The sequence below is a fragment of the Natator depressus genome, chromosome 3 (assembly GCF_965152275.1).
Source record: "Natator depressus isolate rNatDep1 chromosome 3, rNatDep2.hap1, whole genome shotgun sequence".
NCBI classification, from domain to species: Eukaryota; Metazoa; Chordata; order Testudines; family Cheloniidae; genus Natator; species Natator depressus.
The window spans coordinates 63,674,938-63,693,114 of record NC_134236.1 but is presented as its reverse complement, the minus strand read 5'-3'; the positions used below and the strand labels follow the sequence as shown (position 1 = coordinate 63,693,114).

General features: G+C 45.1%; 1 protein-coding gene across 3 annotated transcripts in view; it reads right to left on the bottom strand.

Moving 5' to 3' along the window:
- Positions 1-18,177, bottom strand: part of BCKDHB (branched chain keto acid dehydrogenase E1 subunit beta) — a 289,050-nt gene that overhangs the window by 222,651 nt on the left and 48,222 nt on the right. For all 3 annotated transcript variants that reach the window (XR_012638787.1, XM_074948031.1, XM_074948030.1), the window contains exons 4-5: positions 4,675-4,808; positions 3,760-3,915 (exon numbers count right to left, since the gene is read on the bottom strand). Coding sequence is in view for 2 of the 3 variants with exons in the window: in XM_074948031.1 (XP_074804132.1) it covers positions 3,760-3,915; positions 4,675-4,808 (290 nt within the window). In the remaining variant the exon portion in view is untranslated. The remainder of the gene's footprint in view (positions 1-3,759; positions 3,916-4,674; positions 4,809-18,177) is intronic.

Genomic DNA, 18,177 nt, shown 5'->3' with positions numbered 1-18,177 from the left:
TTCAAATCTACTCAAATCAAGTGTTTTTAATGGACACAATAATACTAGTTATACAATAAGAAGCGCGAAACCAAGTTTGACTTCACTGAAGTTTATCCAAACCCAGAACTGCCAAATACCACCTGAATCTGAATCAGTTATCAAAAATAACGCCAACAAAACTCTCTCTTGAACAGATTTAAGCAGGAATTCCCCTGCAGCTATTCCTCCAACCACTAAATGCTGTTGTGGCATCAACACCACTATCATCTCTGCTCTTCTGTTTTCAATGCTCTGCCTGCTGGTGTCCACCCAGCATGGAGCTACCAAGGAGAGTGGGGAGAAAGCGGTCGTCACCTTTTACAAAAAAACTGTAGTCCCTATTGTGCAGAAAAGTTATACAAGTTACTTAATATTACATACAAAAAAAGTTAAAAGAACATCAAAGTAGAAAAATCAAGCATTCCAAAGTTTGGGAATACAACAATTATTACTACTGGTGTAACCTTAAGACAGCCTCCTTGTGCACATGCATTAAGATACAGTCTTTAATTACATGATCACATACTAAAATTTAACAAAGCAAAGCAATTGAAACAGGGTCTGGTAGGGGGAGTATTGGACAACCTTAATTATAGATGGTGCTACCAGCTCTACCTATAATAATTTGCATAAAATCATTAACTTAATTTTTTTTTTAAATTGTGTATGATTTAGTGCTGGTGAAATGTCCCCGAATAACAATTTAAGACTGTTGACATCTCAAAAATGCTAATTCAGCCTTAACTCTGAACTTAATGCAATTTAAACATTAGCAAATGTTGCGGGGGTGCCAGAAGAGTGGGTTGACTCCTGCTCCAGGTTCTTAATGTATTCTAATGTGGTAACTTTTCACTCCAAGTTTTTCTGGAAGACACGAGTGTTATCTGCCTCTGTCCAATGAGCCTGAAGACATCTGTGATCAAGTGACTGAAAAGCCTATGTGAATTTCAAGTTTACCCTGAACATTAAGCTGTTGCAAATTTGCATCTGATTGTTTTTTATGAATTATATAAAAAGTAGCAATTTAAAATATCATTCAATTTGCCTTTCAGGGAATTTGTTAACAGAACATCTGAAACTAACACAAATAATGTGTTCTGATAAGCTTATGGTGATACAGTCTTTCCTCTTTAAATGTGCAGTAACCGTTTAAACACAGTTCTAAAATGCAGTAGGAGCCACGCTACGTAAGTTTTTCCTGTTATTCAAGAAGGTATTGTTTATGGCAGGTTGCCAGTTCATACAGGGGAAAAACATGCTATAACTATATTAGGGAGTCTTCTTTTAACTCTGGTAGATATTCAGAATAAAAACAAGAATCCCTACAATGATTACACTACCACTGTTAATTTTCTGTCTACAATGGGAAGAAAAAGACATGGAACTCAGTAGAACCACAGTTCTGTTTAAACATGATCACTTCTGTTCTGTACAGAGAACCTTAAGCCACTATAGAAAGTAAGGGTATGTATACTGTTTCATTTACTTCCAGGGTGTTCTTTTGCATGGTAAGTGAGCAAGTATTACTCTGCTTTGCAAAAGGTATTAAACGTTTCGTTCCCTAATGTGAAGGAAATCTACAGGTTAACTAGATATAATACCACAATTTTCAGACACCGCCCTTTCGCTCTCTTTCACAGGTTTTTAAAATCTTTCTTGAGATGACTTTTTTGGAAAAGCATGATGATAGAAGGAAATAAGGCTGACTACACACATCACCCGTTCCTTCTCCAAAGCCATTATCAAGAAAGCTTTAAAAAAAAAGTGTATAGACAAGGTGAGTGAGGAAATCTCTTATTGAGTCAGTCACCTATTGTCAGCTGCCATTCTTTTATTTTCTGTACATGCACTATTTCAGTTGGTACCATGTCTTTTACATTCTGGAAGAATTCTTTCCTTTATTTTTTTCCTTTCAAGGAACGTGGGCGGTTATCATTTTCTTTCCTTTAGATCAACCTAAATAACCTGTTATTCCTATGCACCCTGTTCTCTAAATCAGACACTCTTAGGAAGGGACTCCCAATAATCTTTAGAATAGTCTCAACATTTTGAAGGTTATCTTGTGCTTTAATAAATGGATGCTGGTAAAACAAATGGGAAAAAACACCCATAACAGGAATCAGTCTGGAATGAGGTTTTTTGAATGACAAAAAGCAGCATTATGAAAGCAATATCACTGAAAATGCCAGGTTGTTTAAACTACTGATCCATCAAAACAGAAAGATGCTTGCCAGTGGGGAGGAAGATGGGGCTGGCTTTAAGGAATTAATATTCAAGTGCCCATCTTGGATCATATCTTGAGTTGGACACCTTCCTAATTTTCTTCCCCTGACTTCCTAAGGTGTCTGTGTCCTCCCTATCTGAAGTTAAAAATACCGTATTAATTTTCGGTATTGCATTCTTTTTGGAATAGTTATCTTAACCTGATGCTTGTAGTGCTGTTTGTCTTTTGTTCAGTGTTACAATACTTTTAATTCCCCGGATCTGTGCTAACAGAGAAATTTTTCTCACCAACATATGCAACGCTTCATTTTCCCTAGCAACAAAACAAAACAAAACAAAAATCAATACCCAGCTTCCTGTCTCAGTCATGAAATAATAAGAATCTGGCGGTAATAAAGCACCTGAGTCTCTTACTCTTACATTCCCAATGAAAACCGCTGTAGGGACAGTTCTACATGCTCCTGTTTTGAAGAGATTGTATGTCAAACGTGGACCAGACACATTATTTCTTGAAGTCTCTGACACACTTCTGGGATATCATAATGAAATCCAATATACAAAAATAAAATGCATTCCCACCCTGAACCAGCTGCATAGAATAAAAAAAATGTTTTAGGTGAAGGGGACAAGGGGTGGGGAAGGGTTCCCAGCAAGAAATATTATACCTAATCTGATGCTCATGAGATACAAAAACATGTTGGGATTATCTCTGTACACCAGAGAAAACAAGGAACAGCTGTGATTTTTTTAAAATGACATACAAACACTGCTTTTGCTTCAGAAGTCTTTCAATTAATCAAGTGATGAAACACTTCCTTTGTGCTAAAGGCTGGAGGCTGTGTAACCCAAGGGTATGAACCCATAGATAAAAATTAACTTGAGAGAAATGGAGTTAGAAATGGTGATATCCTAGCACAGCAATATCTATTTGAGTTAGCCCACATTACAGTGTTTATGAAAATATACACCTAGTCAGGTTTCCTCTCTCTCTTCCACCTCGCACATGTGAATATCACATCACACATTTGGGAAGGGAAGATAAAGGAAACACACATGACTTAAAAATTATTTACTCTGCTGTTTCTTCTCTAAAAATATTGCAACCTAAACCTTATGTTCATTAACTATTGTGGTTAAGGATGTATAGAGGCATAAAAACTGGGAAATAACTGTTTCCAAATCTACTATACACTGGTATGGTACATTAGAACAAGATACCATATATGCTTACTGGGGACAAATTACGATTACCTGAATGCTGTGCATTCTCAACAACAACAGTGCACTTAATGTAGTCTTCAATTAATAGATATCTATGTTCAATACCAGATATTAACCGTAACTGCCTTTGTTTTCCTTGTCCCTTTCCTCACTTGCTCCCAAACACACAGTTAGGTTCAAAGGATTAAATTCACCCAAAAAGAGGCTCTGAACCCTGTTTAGTCTCCTTTCCACAGACAGTATTTACTCATACTGTGAACTGTAAATAAAGTTTAAACATGAAGATTACTGTACCTTTATTCCTGGACAATGAGCAAAAAATGCTTCTGGACTTTGAGAATGATATAGCGCACCATGACCTACGCAACCCCATGGTGCTCTTATAGTGAGACTTCCACAATTAAAAAGATCTCCAGAGCGATACCGATATTTTGCCGCTTCATTAACAATCTGAAATAAGACAATCATCATTTAAAAATCCTTCATACACATTAGTAATATTCATTCCACTAACACAAGCCAGGTACACTTATACTGTTATACAAGCTGGAAATACAATCCAAATATTCCTGTTTCCACTACTATATCTTTTGTACTGGACCATGCTGTGTCTAAACTCTGGATGTCTTGCCCTGCAAGCTGAGTTCAACTTTTAGCCTGGACCTGTACGTTTCTGATTAAAGTATATATAAACATTAGTAAGGCTGCGAGTTTGGCACAGAGATTGCGGAACGCACAGATTCCATGACTTTCCATGACCTCTGTGAAATTCCACAACTGCAGCAGCCAGTGTGCCTGACGCCAGAGCCAGACGCACCAGCCACTGCTGGAGCCACCCCCACAGCCAGCCACTCAGGTGGCCCCACAGCCAGTCACACTGGCTGCTGCTCAGCAGCCTGGTCCCCCTAGAGCAGCGGCAGCCCTGGAGGGGGGGAGGGGGGAGTTGGGGGCGGGGAGAGCAGCACTGGCCCCAGGGCAGCTAAGGTTTAGTCATGAGTATTTTTAATAAAAAGGTCACGGTTTACTAAAAATACCCATGCCTAATCTTAGCCTTAAACATTAGTAATACTCATCACTGTGGACATATTTGCAAAAATCATAGTATAAAACTTGGTTTAGCGGATTATATTTTCATCCATCAGAAAAGCCACTCTCAACAGGCAATTTGTTTCCCTTTACTTCCCTAAACAGCCTGTGATAGGTACTAACCTGATCAAATGCTGGAAAAATGTAGTCTGCAAATTGAATTTCTGCAATTGCTGTAGCTCCAGCAACTGCAACTCCAATACCAAATCCAACAATTCCTTGCTCACACAAAGGGGTATTGAAAACTCTGTCTTTACCTATAAAAGAAAGAGCTCTTTTAAATACACCAAACTGTAAAAAGAAAACAATTCACCTTTTGTCCCCATAAAGTATACAATTTACAATATGCCTAATAGATTGACAAGTACATGGCTCTATGGATGACTTGCATACACCTATAATAAGGGTTTACAACGCATTTACAAACATTAGTTAAGCCTCATAAATACACCTGTAATGAAGGGAAGTATTATTACTCCCATTCCAGAAAAGAGTTAAAGCCACTTGCCCAAGTTCACACAGTGAAAGAGCTAATTTCCAAGCCCATGCTATAACTGCATAAGCACACCCGCTCACATGTTGAACTGCTGCCTTTGAGGCAGGTCAAACTACAAAAAGGAGAGACCATAGTCTAATTCCTGGTGCACCAATTAATAGAAACCAAACTCCTAGAGTATAAAATGCAAAGCACGGAGTGGAGCACAGGTGCAATGACCAAGTGGTGGTATCGTGCACTGATACGTTGGGCGGAAGTAGGCTTCTTATCCACTGCATCAAGTTCAAGTTACTGTACTCATGGATCTTCACAGCTATAACCCTTCTTAACTGGCCACCCTCATCCTCTATTGCATTTCTCCCACTCAGTGATGTAAAACTGGTCTACTTCTCCCATAACCATCTTTACACGTTTCTGCAAACTGCCCCCAAGAACAAAACTACCCCCTGAGCTGATGTAGAAGGCCACTACCCTCTCCTCCTTCAATTCCCTCTTCAATACCCATCATAAAAAAAAATACTTTTAGTCATCTAATAAAGGAGAGCATAACAGGGTAGCTGAGTTCTTATGCTGACCCCCCCTGCTGGAAATGAGTTTGTGGAAATGGAAATGAGTTTGTGGAAATGGAAATGAGTGGCGGAGGGTGAGAAAACCTGGATTTGTGCTGGAAATGGCCCAACTTGATGATCACTTTAGATAAGCTATTACCAGCAGGAGAGTGTGGTGGGAGGAGGTATTGCTTCATGGTGTCTGTGTATATAATGTCTTCTGCAATTTCCACAGTATGCATCCGATGAAGTGAGCTGTAGCTCACGAAAGCTCATGCTCAAATAAATTGGTTAGTCCCTAAGGTGCCACAAGTACTCCTTTTCTTTTTGCGAATACAGACGAACATGGCTGTTACTCTGAAACCTTTACAGATAAAATCTTTAGTAAAGACTGTAACTAAGAAATAAGTTTCATAATTGACACACAAAAGCCCCAAAAGGTCTCTTCCTCCCATCTGCCCATGCAGACTTCCTTGGTTTTCTGACACCCTGTACCAGATCAAGAAAGAGGGGCAGAAACTTGACTGCCAGGGGTGGAAAACAAAGACGGATACAGACAGGCTGAAACATAATGAATTCCTCAAAGGCGAACGCCAAGAGAACCTTCTAATCAGCCTCCACTGAAGCTGCCAAATCCATCCCCAAAGAGCTCTTCCAGGTAGTAAAGTACTTAATCAATCCTAAGTGCCTTCAGCCTTCAACAGAACCGAGCAGCAAGCACTGTGATGAACTATCCCTCTATTGTACCAAAATTATCATGCACATATAAGAAGCCCTTCCAAACAGCATGGGTCTGCCATACCTATAACACCAATCATAATCCCCCTGCATTCCTGGAGTTAGTGCATTCATTCAAAAATTAAGTGACACCATAAAGGAGTTTCAACCCAATATTGGGTGTTGACTCATACTCTTTCTAGTGCCACTCCTGACTGAAACAGCCAATGCATCATTCAGAGAAAGAATCTTCCCTTCCTCCTTCATACATGCAGTAGCCTGACCAACACTGAAGAAACCCATCCTGGATACTCTGGATTTAACCAATTACCACCCAGTGTCAAACCTCCCATTCCTGAGCAAGCGAATAGAGAAGCTAGTTAAAGGACAAATATATGCTCATCTAGACCCAGCGAAATCTGCGTTCAGGACAAGACATGAAGTTGGAACTGCTTTTAATTGCACTGATGGATGATCTCCTCTTGTTAACTGAAATCCTACTGGACCCCCAGACCCCTCTGCAGCATTCAGTACTGTTGACCAGACCATACTGCTGTCTCATGTGAGAGATGTGGCACGGGTACTGTCAAGGTTCCTTCCCCACTCTGAGGTACAGATGTGGGGACCTGCATGAAAGACCCCCTAAGCTTATTTCTACCAGCTTAGGTTAAAAACTTCCCCAAGGCACAAAATCTTTGCCCTTGGACTAGGGTATGCTGCCACCACCAAGTGCTTTAACAAAGAAGCAGGGAAAAGGACCAGTTGGAGTTCCTCTTCTCCCAGCTATCTCCCCAAGCCCTTACACCCCCTTCCCGGGGATGGCTTGAGAATAAACAACTTGAGCACAGACCAGCTTGGGTTTCTTAGAACCCTAAAAACCCAATCAGATTCTTTAAAAAACAGAAGTTTATTAAAGAACAAAACAAAAGATAAAGGAAACACTCTAAGATTAGAATGGAAGATAATCTCACAGGCAGTCAGATTCAAAATATAGAGAATCCCTCTAGGCAAAACCTTAAGTTACAAAAAGACATAAAAACAGGAATACACATTCCCTCCAGCACAGCGAATTTACAAGCCAAAACAAAGAAAACCTAATGCATTTTCTAGCTAGAGTACTTACTAACTTTAGAGGAGTTGGAGGGCTTGCATCCTTGATCTATTCCTGGCAAAGGTATATCACAGACATACAAAAGCCGTTTTCCCCCCTCCAGATTTGAAAGTATCTTGTCCCCTCATTGGTCATTTTGGGTCAGGTGCCAGCGAGGTTACCTTAGCTTCTTAACCCTTTACAGGTGAAAGGTTTTTTGCCTCTGGCAAGGAGGGATTTTATAGCACTGTATACAGAAAGGTGGTTACCCTTCCCTTTACATTTATGACAGGTACAGATAAATGCACTAAAGAGATTTGAGTCCATTCTGCAGGGTGCACCCAACCAATAGTGATCACCACCACTAGACCACTCACTAATGGTTCCACAAGGATCAATTCTCTCTCTGTCCTTTGCAACATCTACATGCAACCACCAGGTGAACTGATCAGATAACATGGATTCAAGTGCCAGCAGTATGCAGATGACATTCAGCTCTACCTATCCCTCACCACATATGACCACTCTTCTACCACCAAGATGGCCCAGTATCTGAATGAGATCATTTCATGGATGAAGAACAGTTGGCTGAAACTGAACAAAACAGAGAAGATGCTGGGAGGCAGAGGAAAGCATTTTGAAGATTTCACAGAGCAGTCCCCTTTGATTGAAAGTACACACCCACAATTGGTCAAGTCATTCTGTAGTTTTGGAGCACTCCTCAATTCCTCCTGATGCCAGGCTTTGACACAGCAGCATATGGAAGTAACGCTTTCTCTCCTCTCAGAGGGGCTAGATGATTCCATCCCATCCTGGCAGATGATGGCCTGGCCTCAACCTATGTCATCTCTTGGCTAGATTACAGCAATATGATATATCTGGGAATTTTCTTCGTACTGAAGGCATCATACCAACTAGTATATAATGCTTCAGTGATCTTCGAAGGAACACAGGCTACCATGAGCACATCAAACCTGCCCTCTACACTCTCATCCCATAGAATTTCAAATCAAGTTCAAAGTCTCGATCCTTATCTTCAAAGAGTTCCATGGTCTGGGCCCAGAATATCTGAAAGACTACATAAAGCTCCAAGAAAAAGACTGTGGTCAATAATTCCACTCCTCTGGAGCAATAGAACTTTCTACAATAAGGGTAAAGCTCATGTATGCAATAGAAATTACTTTTTCGGCAGCTAGCATGAACTCCACCAAAAACTTAGAGTGGAAAGTGATGAGGTATGTAATAGTCCTAAGTGCGACGCACGTTCGTTGACCTTTGCATCTCTAAAATAAATATATACCAGCATGCTCATTAAAAAAAAAAAAATACAACCACCAAAACTACATACTCCACTGCACACACTTCAGCCCTTGAGGAAAAAGATTAAACAACAAATAATACATGACAGATATTAGTCGTACTGCTTAATGCACTAATGGATGGCACTCAGACACTACAGCGATGAACACAGTACAAGAACCAGTATAGAATAAATAATTCAATAGTCAACTATCTACTATATCAGACTGAAATTTGTTAGAAATCCCAAGAACATCAGCTTCAGCAGACAAGTCTATTTAATGTATGTAGAGGCACTTCTATAGAACTTGCCACAGTATCGGTCAAAAAAAGTGTCAAGCTTAGAAAATGTCCATATTTGCTGAAATTTTTTTCCCCTAAATATGTAAATAAGAACACAATCAGTTAGGTAAACATACATTTTGTCATGCAGTTCATTTGCTAGTCATCCATCTTCCTGTTACCAAAAAGACTGAAATCATTACTTTGTGAGATACAATTCTCAGCAAAGATCTCAAAACCAATTTTATATCTGAAAAAGTTAGTGACCCAGCTCAAGAAGAGTTAAAGACATAAATCTCTGGATATGCCTCAACCACCTCACAGTTATCATCACCCCTTACTTACCCTTCCAAAATGATTCAATATTAGGTCATGAGACCAAAGGCAAAGTGCGGGTAGATATATCATTCCCTTTACAACTATGCCCTCTTCAGTCTTAACGCATAGAGATTATACAGTATTTCAGCTATGAAGAAATAAAGGTCTAAACTCATCTAATTTCTTTAATGAGATGTAATAAGAGGTAGAACAGATTCTTTAGCAGAAGCAATTAACAAATTTCAAGGGACCATTCAAGGTGAAGTGGCCCATTAATACCCCTCCAGTCACAGGGGGAAAAGGAAAGGGCAGGGAAGCCAGCTGGAGGGGAGGGGTTGGCAGGCTCTGGTGTTGCTTTGAGTAGGTGGGTCCTTGTCTGTGGGGAACTTCCTTCTGATCATGACCTTTGAGAGGTTGGGAGGTTGTTTGAGGGCCAGAAGTGGGGGTTCAGAAAATATTTCTTTCAGGATGGGGGTCCCCATTGAGTATGGGTTCTAGTTGTTTGAGGATATACCCTAGGTGTGGGATGGTAGGACACAACTAGGGGTTTGCGGTCAGAGGGGGTTTTATTTCTGTATTGAAGCACATTCTCTTGGGGTATTTGGGTGGCCCATTCCATGATGCAATCTACTTCTTAGGTAGCATGTCCTTGTTTGGTGAAGGTGGTTTTAAGTGTGTTAAGGTGTATATCCTGTACTTTCACCTTGGAGCATATTCTGTGTATGGTATCTGAGTGCCTGCCCGTAAATAACTGATTTCCTAACGTGTCTGGGGTGGTTACTGGACCCATCAAGGTAGGTATGGTGATCCATGGATTCGTTGTATATATTTGTCTGCAGGGTTTCATTGCTGAAGCTGAGTGGGGGGTCTAGGAAGTTGAGGCTGGCGTGAGAGGGTTCTAAGGAAAGTTTAATGGATTGTGGTGTTTGTTGAAGTTGTGGTGGAAATCTTTTTAGGAGGAAGTTTTAAGTAGTCTGTCCAGAAGATGAAAACATTGACATATCTCAGGTATATAACTGATTTTGTGGTGCATTTGTCCAGAAATTCTTCTTCAATGTGGCCCATGAGGAGGTTGGCATATTGGGGAACCATCCTAGTGCCCGTGGCTCTTTCCATGGTTTGGACAAAGTGTTTGGCATTGAACGTAAAATTGTTATGGGTGAGGATGAAATGGATGAGTTTGGCGATGTGTTTGGGGTGGGTATCTGAGGGTTGTTCAGTCTTGTAAATATTTGAAGCAGGCAGAGCTGCCGTCATTGTGAGGGATGATGGTACATAGGGAATGATGTCCATGATGGTGACTATGGTTTTCTGAGGGAAAGATTGTTAATGTTGTGGAGTAAGTTGGGTGTGTTCTGGAGGAAGCTGGCCTGTTGTACGGTGAGTGGTTTTAGGACTGTTTCTAGGAGTCCAAATATTCCTTCAGTAAGAATGCTGTGGCCAGATATGATGGGTCTGCCTGGGCTCTCATTTGTGTATCTTGGAAAGCATGTAGAAGGTCCCTGAGGTGATGTGACATATCCAGAGTACAATCTAGACTGATTAACAACTGTCACCTCAGCCTTCTTACCTGGGTTCCCTTTACACTGCTTTGCTGCTGTAGCTACCAATCCCCGTCTCCTTCCACAGAGCCTCCAGCATGTAAGTCATTCCCAGATAAATTGTCCTGCAACCAGCCACTCTTGAATTACACTGTAGGATAACAATAGCACATTCCAGGTCCCAGATTTTTTCCCAGAAATGTGTGTCTTGAACTGCCCAACCTTCTTCTGGACAATACAAGCTCATATAAAGTACACCAATTTTATTAATAGAAAATGATATGAACAAATCCTGTTATCCCAAATGGATTTTCCCAAACACTTCAATTCAAATAAACTTGTTTCATTGTTTTATCTAAACCAGTGTATTAACTACAAAGAGATTTTAAGTGAACACAAGTAATGAGACATAAAAGCTAGAATTGGTTAGAAGAAAAATAAAAATAAAACAAACTAATGCCTAACTTAAATTAGGATAAATTCAAAGCAAGGTCTCTCTCACCACATGTTTCAGCAGTTCTACTGGCAGAATGTCTACCAGTCAGGATCCCTCCCCCCAGTCCAACATTGCTTCCTTTGTTCTTCAGATGTCATGAATGCTGTGGGCAGAGAGAAAGCGAAAGATCATTTGGCGCATCCCCTCCCACTCATCCACCCACCCCCGTCTCTTTTTATAGCCCTCTCCCTCCTTTGAGAAGCTTCTCCAGCTAGGAGCAGGGTGCTAGGCACTGTCCCTGAAAAGGAACTCTATGCTGTTTGTTTGTTAAGATGTAGATTTTCGCTCGTGTCCCTTTTCCTGCCAATGAATAGCCACTTGGGTCACCACCGGCTATTTGATCGTGTTTACACCTGGCTGAGGTATCAGCTTGCCCTTCCTCTTGGAGGAAAAGACAGTTACCTTTTCCATAACTGGTGTTCAAGATGTGTTGCTCATATCCATTCCATATTAGGTGTGTGTGCTCACCACATGCACCGGAAGTTTTTCCTTCAGCAGTATCCATGGGGGACCAGCTCTGGGGCCTCCTGGAGTGGTGCCTGTATGTCGTGGTATAAGGGGCGCTGCCAGCTCCTCCCACCCTCTGTTCCTTTTTGCCGGAAACTCCGACAGTAGGGAAGGAGGGCGGGTTCCGGAATGCACATGAGCAACACATCTCAAAGAACACCAGTTACGGAAAAGGTAACTGCCTTTTCTTCGGGTGCTTGCTCATGTCCATTCCATATTAGGTAACTCTAAAGTAGTACCCCGGAGACGCCTGTGCTCTCGTCAAGTGGGCTTTGACAATCACTGGCTCATAACAGATCCTTATGCGCGAGGTGATCCAATTGTAAATCCTCTACGAGGACACCGGAAGGCCCTTCATCCTATCTGCTGTAGCAATGAAGAGCTGAGTTGATTTACAGAAAGGCTTGGCACGTTCTAAATAAAAAGCCATGGCCCTTCGGACATCCAGCATGTGAAGACGCCTCTCTTCACTGGTCTTGCGCTGTTTCTAACAGAACACTGGAAGGAAGAGGTCCTGGCTCATATGGAAGGTGGATACCACTTTTGGCAGGAAGGTCGGATGGGGCCGCAGATGATCCTTGTCTTTGTAGAAGACCGTGTATGGCAGTTCGGAGGTCAAGGCTTTAATCCGACCCCACCACCACCAGGAAAGCGACCTTCCATGACAGGTAGGAAAAGGAGCAGGAACCCAGTGACTTAAAGGGTGGGCCAGTGAGCCTAGAGAGGACCAAGCTAAGATCCCACTGCAGGACAGGCGTCCGTACCTGCGGGAAGAGTCTCTTGAGCCCTCTCAAGAATCTGACCGTCATGTCATGGAAAAACAGTTTGTCCTTGGATCAGCGGGTGAAAAGCAGAGATGGACCCGAGATGCACTCTAATGGAAATGTGTGCCAGGCCCTGGTTCCTCAAATGGAGCAGATACTCCAGGGCAGCCTGTATGGAGGAATGTGAGGGAGAGACACCACGCTCGGACACCCAGCAGGAAAACCTCATCCACTTGGCCAGGTAAGTCAGTCTGGTTGAGGGCTTCCTACTCCCGAGGAGGACCTGTTGGACTCCTTCCAAACAGGTCCATTCCTCCAGGTTCAGCCACACAGCATCCACGCCAAGAAGTGGAGGGACTCTAGGTTGGGGTGTAGGAGCCAACCGTAGTCCTGTGACAGCAGGTCCGGGCGGTTGGGCAGGGGCCAGGGAGGTGCCGCTGACAAGCTCATGAGCATGCCAAACCAACGTTGGCAAGGCTACGGCAGGGCGATTGTGACAACCTGCGCTTTGTCTCTCTTCATCTTTGCCAGGACCCTGCTGATGAGTGGAACTGGAGGGAATGCCTACATCAGGCTCCCTGACCATGACAGGAGGAAGGCATCGGAGAGGGAGCCCTTGCTCAGACCTTGCTGAGAGCAAAACTGGTGGCATTTCCTGTTCTGTCTGGTAGTGAACAGGTCCACTTGGGGAGTGCTCTAGATGGAGCGACCACTTGTGGTGAGAGGAGAAGACCCTATTGAGCTGGTCCACGAGTGTATTCTTGACACCTGGAAGGTAATAAGCTTCCAGGTGGATTTCGTGGCTGATGCAGAAGTCCCATAGACAGAGTGCCTCTTGACAAAGCCGATGAGCGCACTCCCCCTTGCCTGTTGATTTAGAACATCAAGGCTGGGTTGTCTGTCAAGACTTGTACCATCTTGCCCGACAGGTGGGGCAGGAAGACTCTACACGCCAGCAGGACTGCTTGGAACTTTTTGACATTTATGTGCAACTTCGCCTCCTCTGGGGACCACATCCTCTGTGTCTGGAGGTCACCAAGGTATGCACCTCAACTTAAGTTCCTTGGTGTCCAACATCAACTCAATGGAGTGAGGGGGATTGTAGAACGGAGCCCCGTCCAGGACTGTCCCACAGTTGGTCCACCATTGCAGTGAGGTAAGTATTGCCTGGGGAATGGTAACGATCTTTTCCAGGGGGTCCCGGGACTGGGAATAGACTGTTCCCAGCCACTGTTACAGGGGCCGCATCCGGAGCCTGGCATGATGCACCACATAAGTGCATGCTGCCATGTGACCCAGCAGGTGCAGACAGACCCTGGCTGTGGTTAAAGGGAACACGGAGACTCCTGCGATGAGGTTCGTCAATGCGTGGAACCTGTCTAGCGGCAGGAACACCCTGGAGCAGGTCGAGTCGAGGGCCGCTCTGATGAACTCTATCCTCTAAAGCTGACTTTTTGTCGTTCACCAGTAGGCCCAGGGTGGCATGTGGTTTGAAGCAGGGGAACATCCCTTTGGACTTGAGACCTGGAACTGCCTTTGATGAGCCAGTCATCGAGTTATGGGTAGATCTGGATACCCCAGAGCCCGAAGTAAGCCGCTACCACCAACCTGCACTTGGTAAACACTCTCAGTGCTGTCGCCAGGCCGAATGGGAGGACAAACTGGTAATGGTGGGGCCCCACCATAAACCAGAGGAAGCATCTGTGTCTTTGAAAGCTCGCTATGTGGAAGTATGCATCCTTCAGGTTGAGGGAAGCATACCAATCTTCCGGATCCTGGCAAGGTGTAATAGAAGCCAGGGAAACCATGCAGAACTTTAAACTTCTTTAGGTATTTGCTGAGGTCCTGCAGGTCCAGGATGGGCTGTAGAATGCCCTTGACCTTTGGGATTAAAAAGTACGGGGAACAGAACCCCTTGTTCCTGTACTCGAGAGGAACTTCATCCACCGCATGCAGCTGTAGCAACCCCTTTACCTCCTGTGCGAGGAGACTCTCGTGAGAGGGATCCCTGAAGAGGGATGTGGGGGGATAGAAAGGAACTGTAGGATATAACCCTGCTCAACTGTACTGAGGACCCATCGGTCATAGCAATCCAATCAGGGAGGAAAAAGGAAAGGTGGTTGGAAAACACTGGGACAGATGGATCTGGTGAATAGTCTGGTAGGTCGCCCTTGGGCACCCTCAAAATGACCATTTGGCCCCTTGCTTGGCAAGGGTCGAGCCCGACTGTGCAGAGGGTGGAGATGGGTAGCTCGGATGGCGCTTATAGTCCTTGGCTCATTTGTGGGGCTGGTCCTGCCGAGGCTGATTCCCCTGGCCCTGCGGCTGCTGCAGTTTGAACTGCTTACATGCCGGGGTTGGGACGTAAAGACCCAGAGTTTTCGAGGTGGAGTGGGAGTCCTTGAGACGACTCAACTTGCTGTCTGTTTGCTCCACAAATAAGGCGCAGCCACAGAAGGGAAAGTCCTGCATTGACTGCTGAGCATCAGAGGACAACCCAGAGAGGAGCAGCCAGGAGGCTCACTACAAGGAGATAGCGGAAGCCATGGTGCGGGCAGCAGCAACAGCGGCATCCAATGCCGCCTGGAGGACCACCCTGGCCACGGTCATGCCCTCATCAAGGATAGCTCGGAACTCCTTCTTGGAAGCCTCGAGGGTGTGACCCTTCAAACTTGGCCATGGCTTGCCACATATTAAAGTCATATTGGCCAAGGAGGGCTTGGTGGTTTGCCACTCTCAGATGAAGGCTGGAGAGGAGTAAATCTTATGCCCAAAGAGATCCAGCCTCCTCGAGTCTTTATTTTTGGAGGTGGCCCTGGGTTGTCCTTGTCTCTCCCTGTGGTTAACCGCTTCTACCACAAGGGAATTCAGGGCAGGGTGGGAGTATATGCCCCTTGGTTGGCACAAAGTACTTGCATTCAGCCCTTTTAGAGATAGGGTCTAGGGAAGAGGTGGTCTGCCACAGGGCATTAGTGAGTTTGGAAATCCCTTCATGAAAGGGTAGGGCCACCCTGGCAGGAGCCGAGGAGCAGAAGACAACAAACAGGGAATCCGAGGGCTCTTCCAGTTCCTCTGCCTGAAGCCCCAGGTTGGACGTGACCCTGTTCAAAAGTTCCTGGTGCACTTTGGCGTCATCTTGAGGAACTGGGTGAGGGGCCCCTTGTGATAGCCTCGTCTGGCAATGATGAGGAGGCTGCCGGTGCTGCAGAGGCCTCTATTTCCATTAGTGGTCCAGCAGCTTGCTCCCCTGGGTCCTCCTGGACCTGTGCGGTCTTACCCCCTAAAGTCTCAAGCACTGGTGGGGGACGGGAGACTGAGGCCACTGGCCTCTCCGAGGCTCCCAACACCGATCGGGCAGCCTGGGAGGGTTAGGTGAACCTCCAAGGGTTCCACGGGTACCATGGTGCCGGCCACTGTACCTGGGGCCACGGGACAGGTTTCAGTGCTGATGATGTAGGCTGACCGCAGGTACCGGGGCTTGTCCCACGGTCAGGGAATCTCACTCCATGCTGAAGGTATAAACGAAGCAGTCAGGACCGGGTGACAATGATTGGGTTGAGCGGTGGCTGTTGTCCAATTGGTGCCAGTCACTGCATCCCAAAGCTGACCTGTCTGAGACAGGTGTCTTGGTCGGGATCTTTGGGACCAATGGCTCTCTGTGGATCTGTGTTGGAGACCCGGCAATCCACACCTCCCACTACTTGAATGGGACCGGGAGCTAATACGGGCCAGTTGCCGGGAGGATGTTCCCGAGTAGGGTGACCTACTGCTAGGAGACGGGCAATGACGGCCCGGTGATCTGTGATCTCTGATCCTCAATTGGTCCAAGCCCTTGAAAACAGTCGGGGACAGCCCGAAAGTTCTTGCCAGGTGGTGCATGCCTCAGAGGGTCTGCGCCAACCTACCAGTGAGGTACATCTCGAGTCCCTCGATCGGTGCCCTTTGTGTGGCAACCGAAGAGGGCTCTGCTGAGTCTGCCTCTCCGCTGAGTCTGCCTGAGGCATGACGGCTTTGAGTGGGCAAGCGATGGTGGGACATCCCTCTCGATGGGGAACAGTGCTGCTGAGGCAGGGGGACACGCATAGGTCCCAGCACGGATTTTCCCCAAGACTGAGGTACCACTGGAGCCAGTGGTGGATGACACTGGGAGCGTCAGGATCTCCTGCGCTGCTTGAAGGACTTCGGGCATCAACAGCACCTGAAGCTGGCCAGGGCCTGTGCCGCAATCTGGAGTCGCAGGCCAAGTGTGGGATGGGCTGCACCACTCAACTTTAGCTGGGGCCTGACTTCCCAAGGGTGGGGGGTGGGGGGGGTTGAGCTGCCTGGCACGGGTTGTGGCTCACCCCCAGCCCTCTCTTTCCCTTGCGGGAGGTAGGAGTTCTTCCCCTCACAATACTTTTTGGCTTCTTGGCCGGAGCCGTGGAGGGGGACCAGTGCCGCCTGGCAGATGGCACCGGCGGAGCACTCTGCATGGAGGCCGCAGTGCTCGGTGTGGAGTCGGACCACTGGTCCGGTGCTGGAGTGAGTGCCGAAACCATGAGGAGCACTTTCAAACAGATAGCACACTCCTTCGTCCTAGGTTTAAAGAGCTTGCAGATACGGCACTTGTTATCTATGTGCCCCTTGCCTAAGCACCTTAGGCAGCTACTATGTGGATCACTGACAGGCACAGGCCATTTGCAGTGATCACAAGACTTCAAGCCTGGGGACCGGAACATGCCCCATCCCCCAGCTGAGTCCCGTTTGGGACTAACAAAGAGTTTGAGAACTACTACTAAGGGTAACTAAGAAACTACTAACGAAGCTCTCCTGCCAACATAGCGCTCTCTACACAGGAGTTTAGGTCAGTACATCTAGATTTCTACGGGGTGTGGATTTTTCACACCCCTGAGCGATGCAGTTATACCAGTACAGATCTGTAGTGTAGACCAGACCTAAATACGTTTCCCGGACCTGAAAAAGAACTCTGTAGGCCTGAGACCTGATCAATGTCCCACCATATTAAACCAGCCTTCAGTGAAACTCAGGAAGTTCACCACTAAAATTTAAAAAAAAAAAAAAAAAAAAAAAGGAATGTTCTGCTGATAAAGCACCCCCGCCTCAGGAATGTCACTAACAAGAGTTATAACCACCAAGGTTGTAAAGACGCTGGGAAATTAGAGAGGATACGGAAAGAGACTCAACAAATGGGACGATAAACTCTGACCAGTGTTTTATGCCGACCATCCGCACAAATAAAAAAGGTTACAATTAAGTTACAATTTGGGCATGAAAAATAAAAATGTAAAGAACTTGGGCAGAAAGGAGGACACATATGTGCCAAAGCGTGATAATGTGATAGGTTTAGTAAATTTGAAGGAGGAAGCTAGTTTTACCTATATAATGTAAATGAAAAAACAGTGATCTTTGGGAACCATTTCTCGTTTGCAGCTCAACATGAAGCTGCTGGAACTCTGACCCCTCTGCAGGACAATAACATGCAGAGGCATCGCCGGGAACCCCTAGATGAATGAATCCTGACTGGCCATCGTGTGAAATTTGTCTGTATATTGGGAGTGGTGAACATAA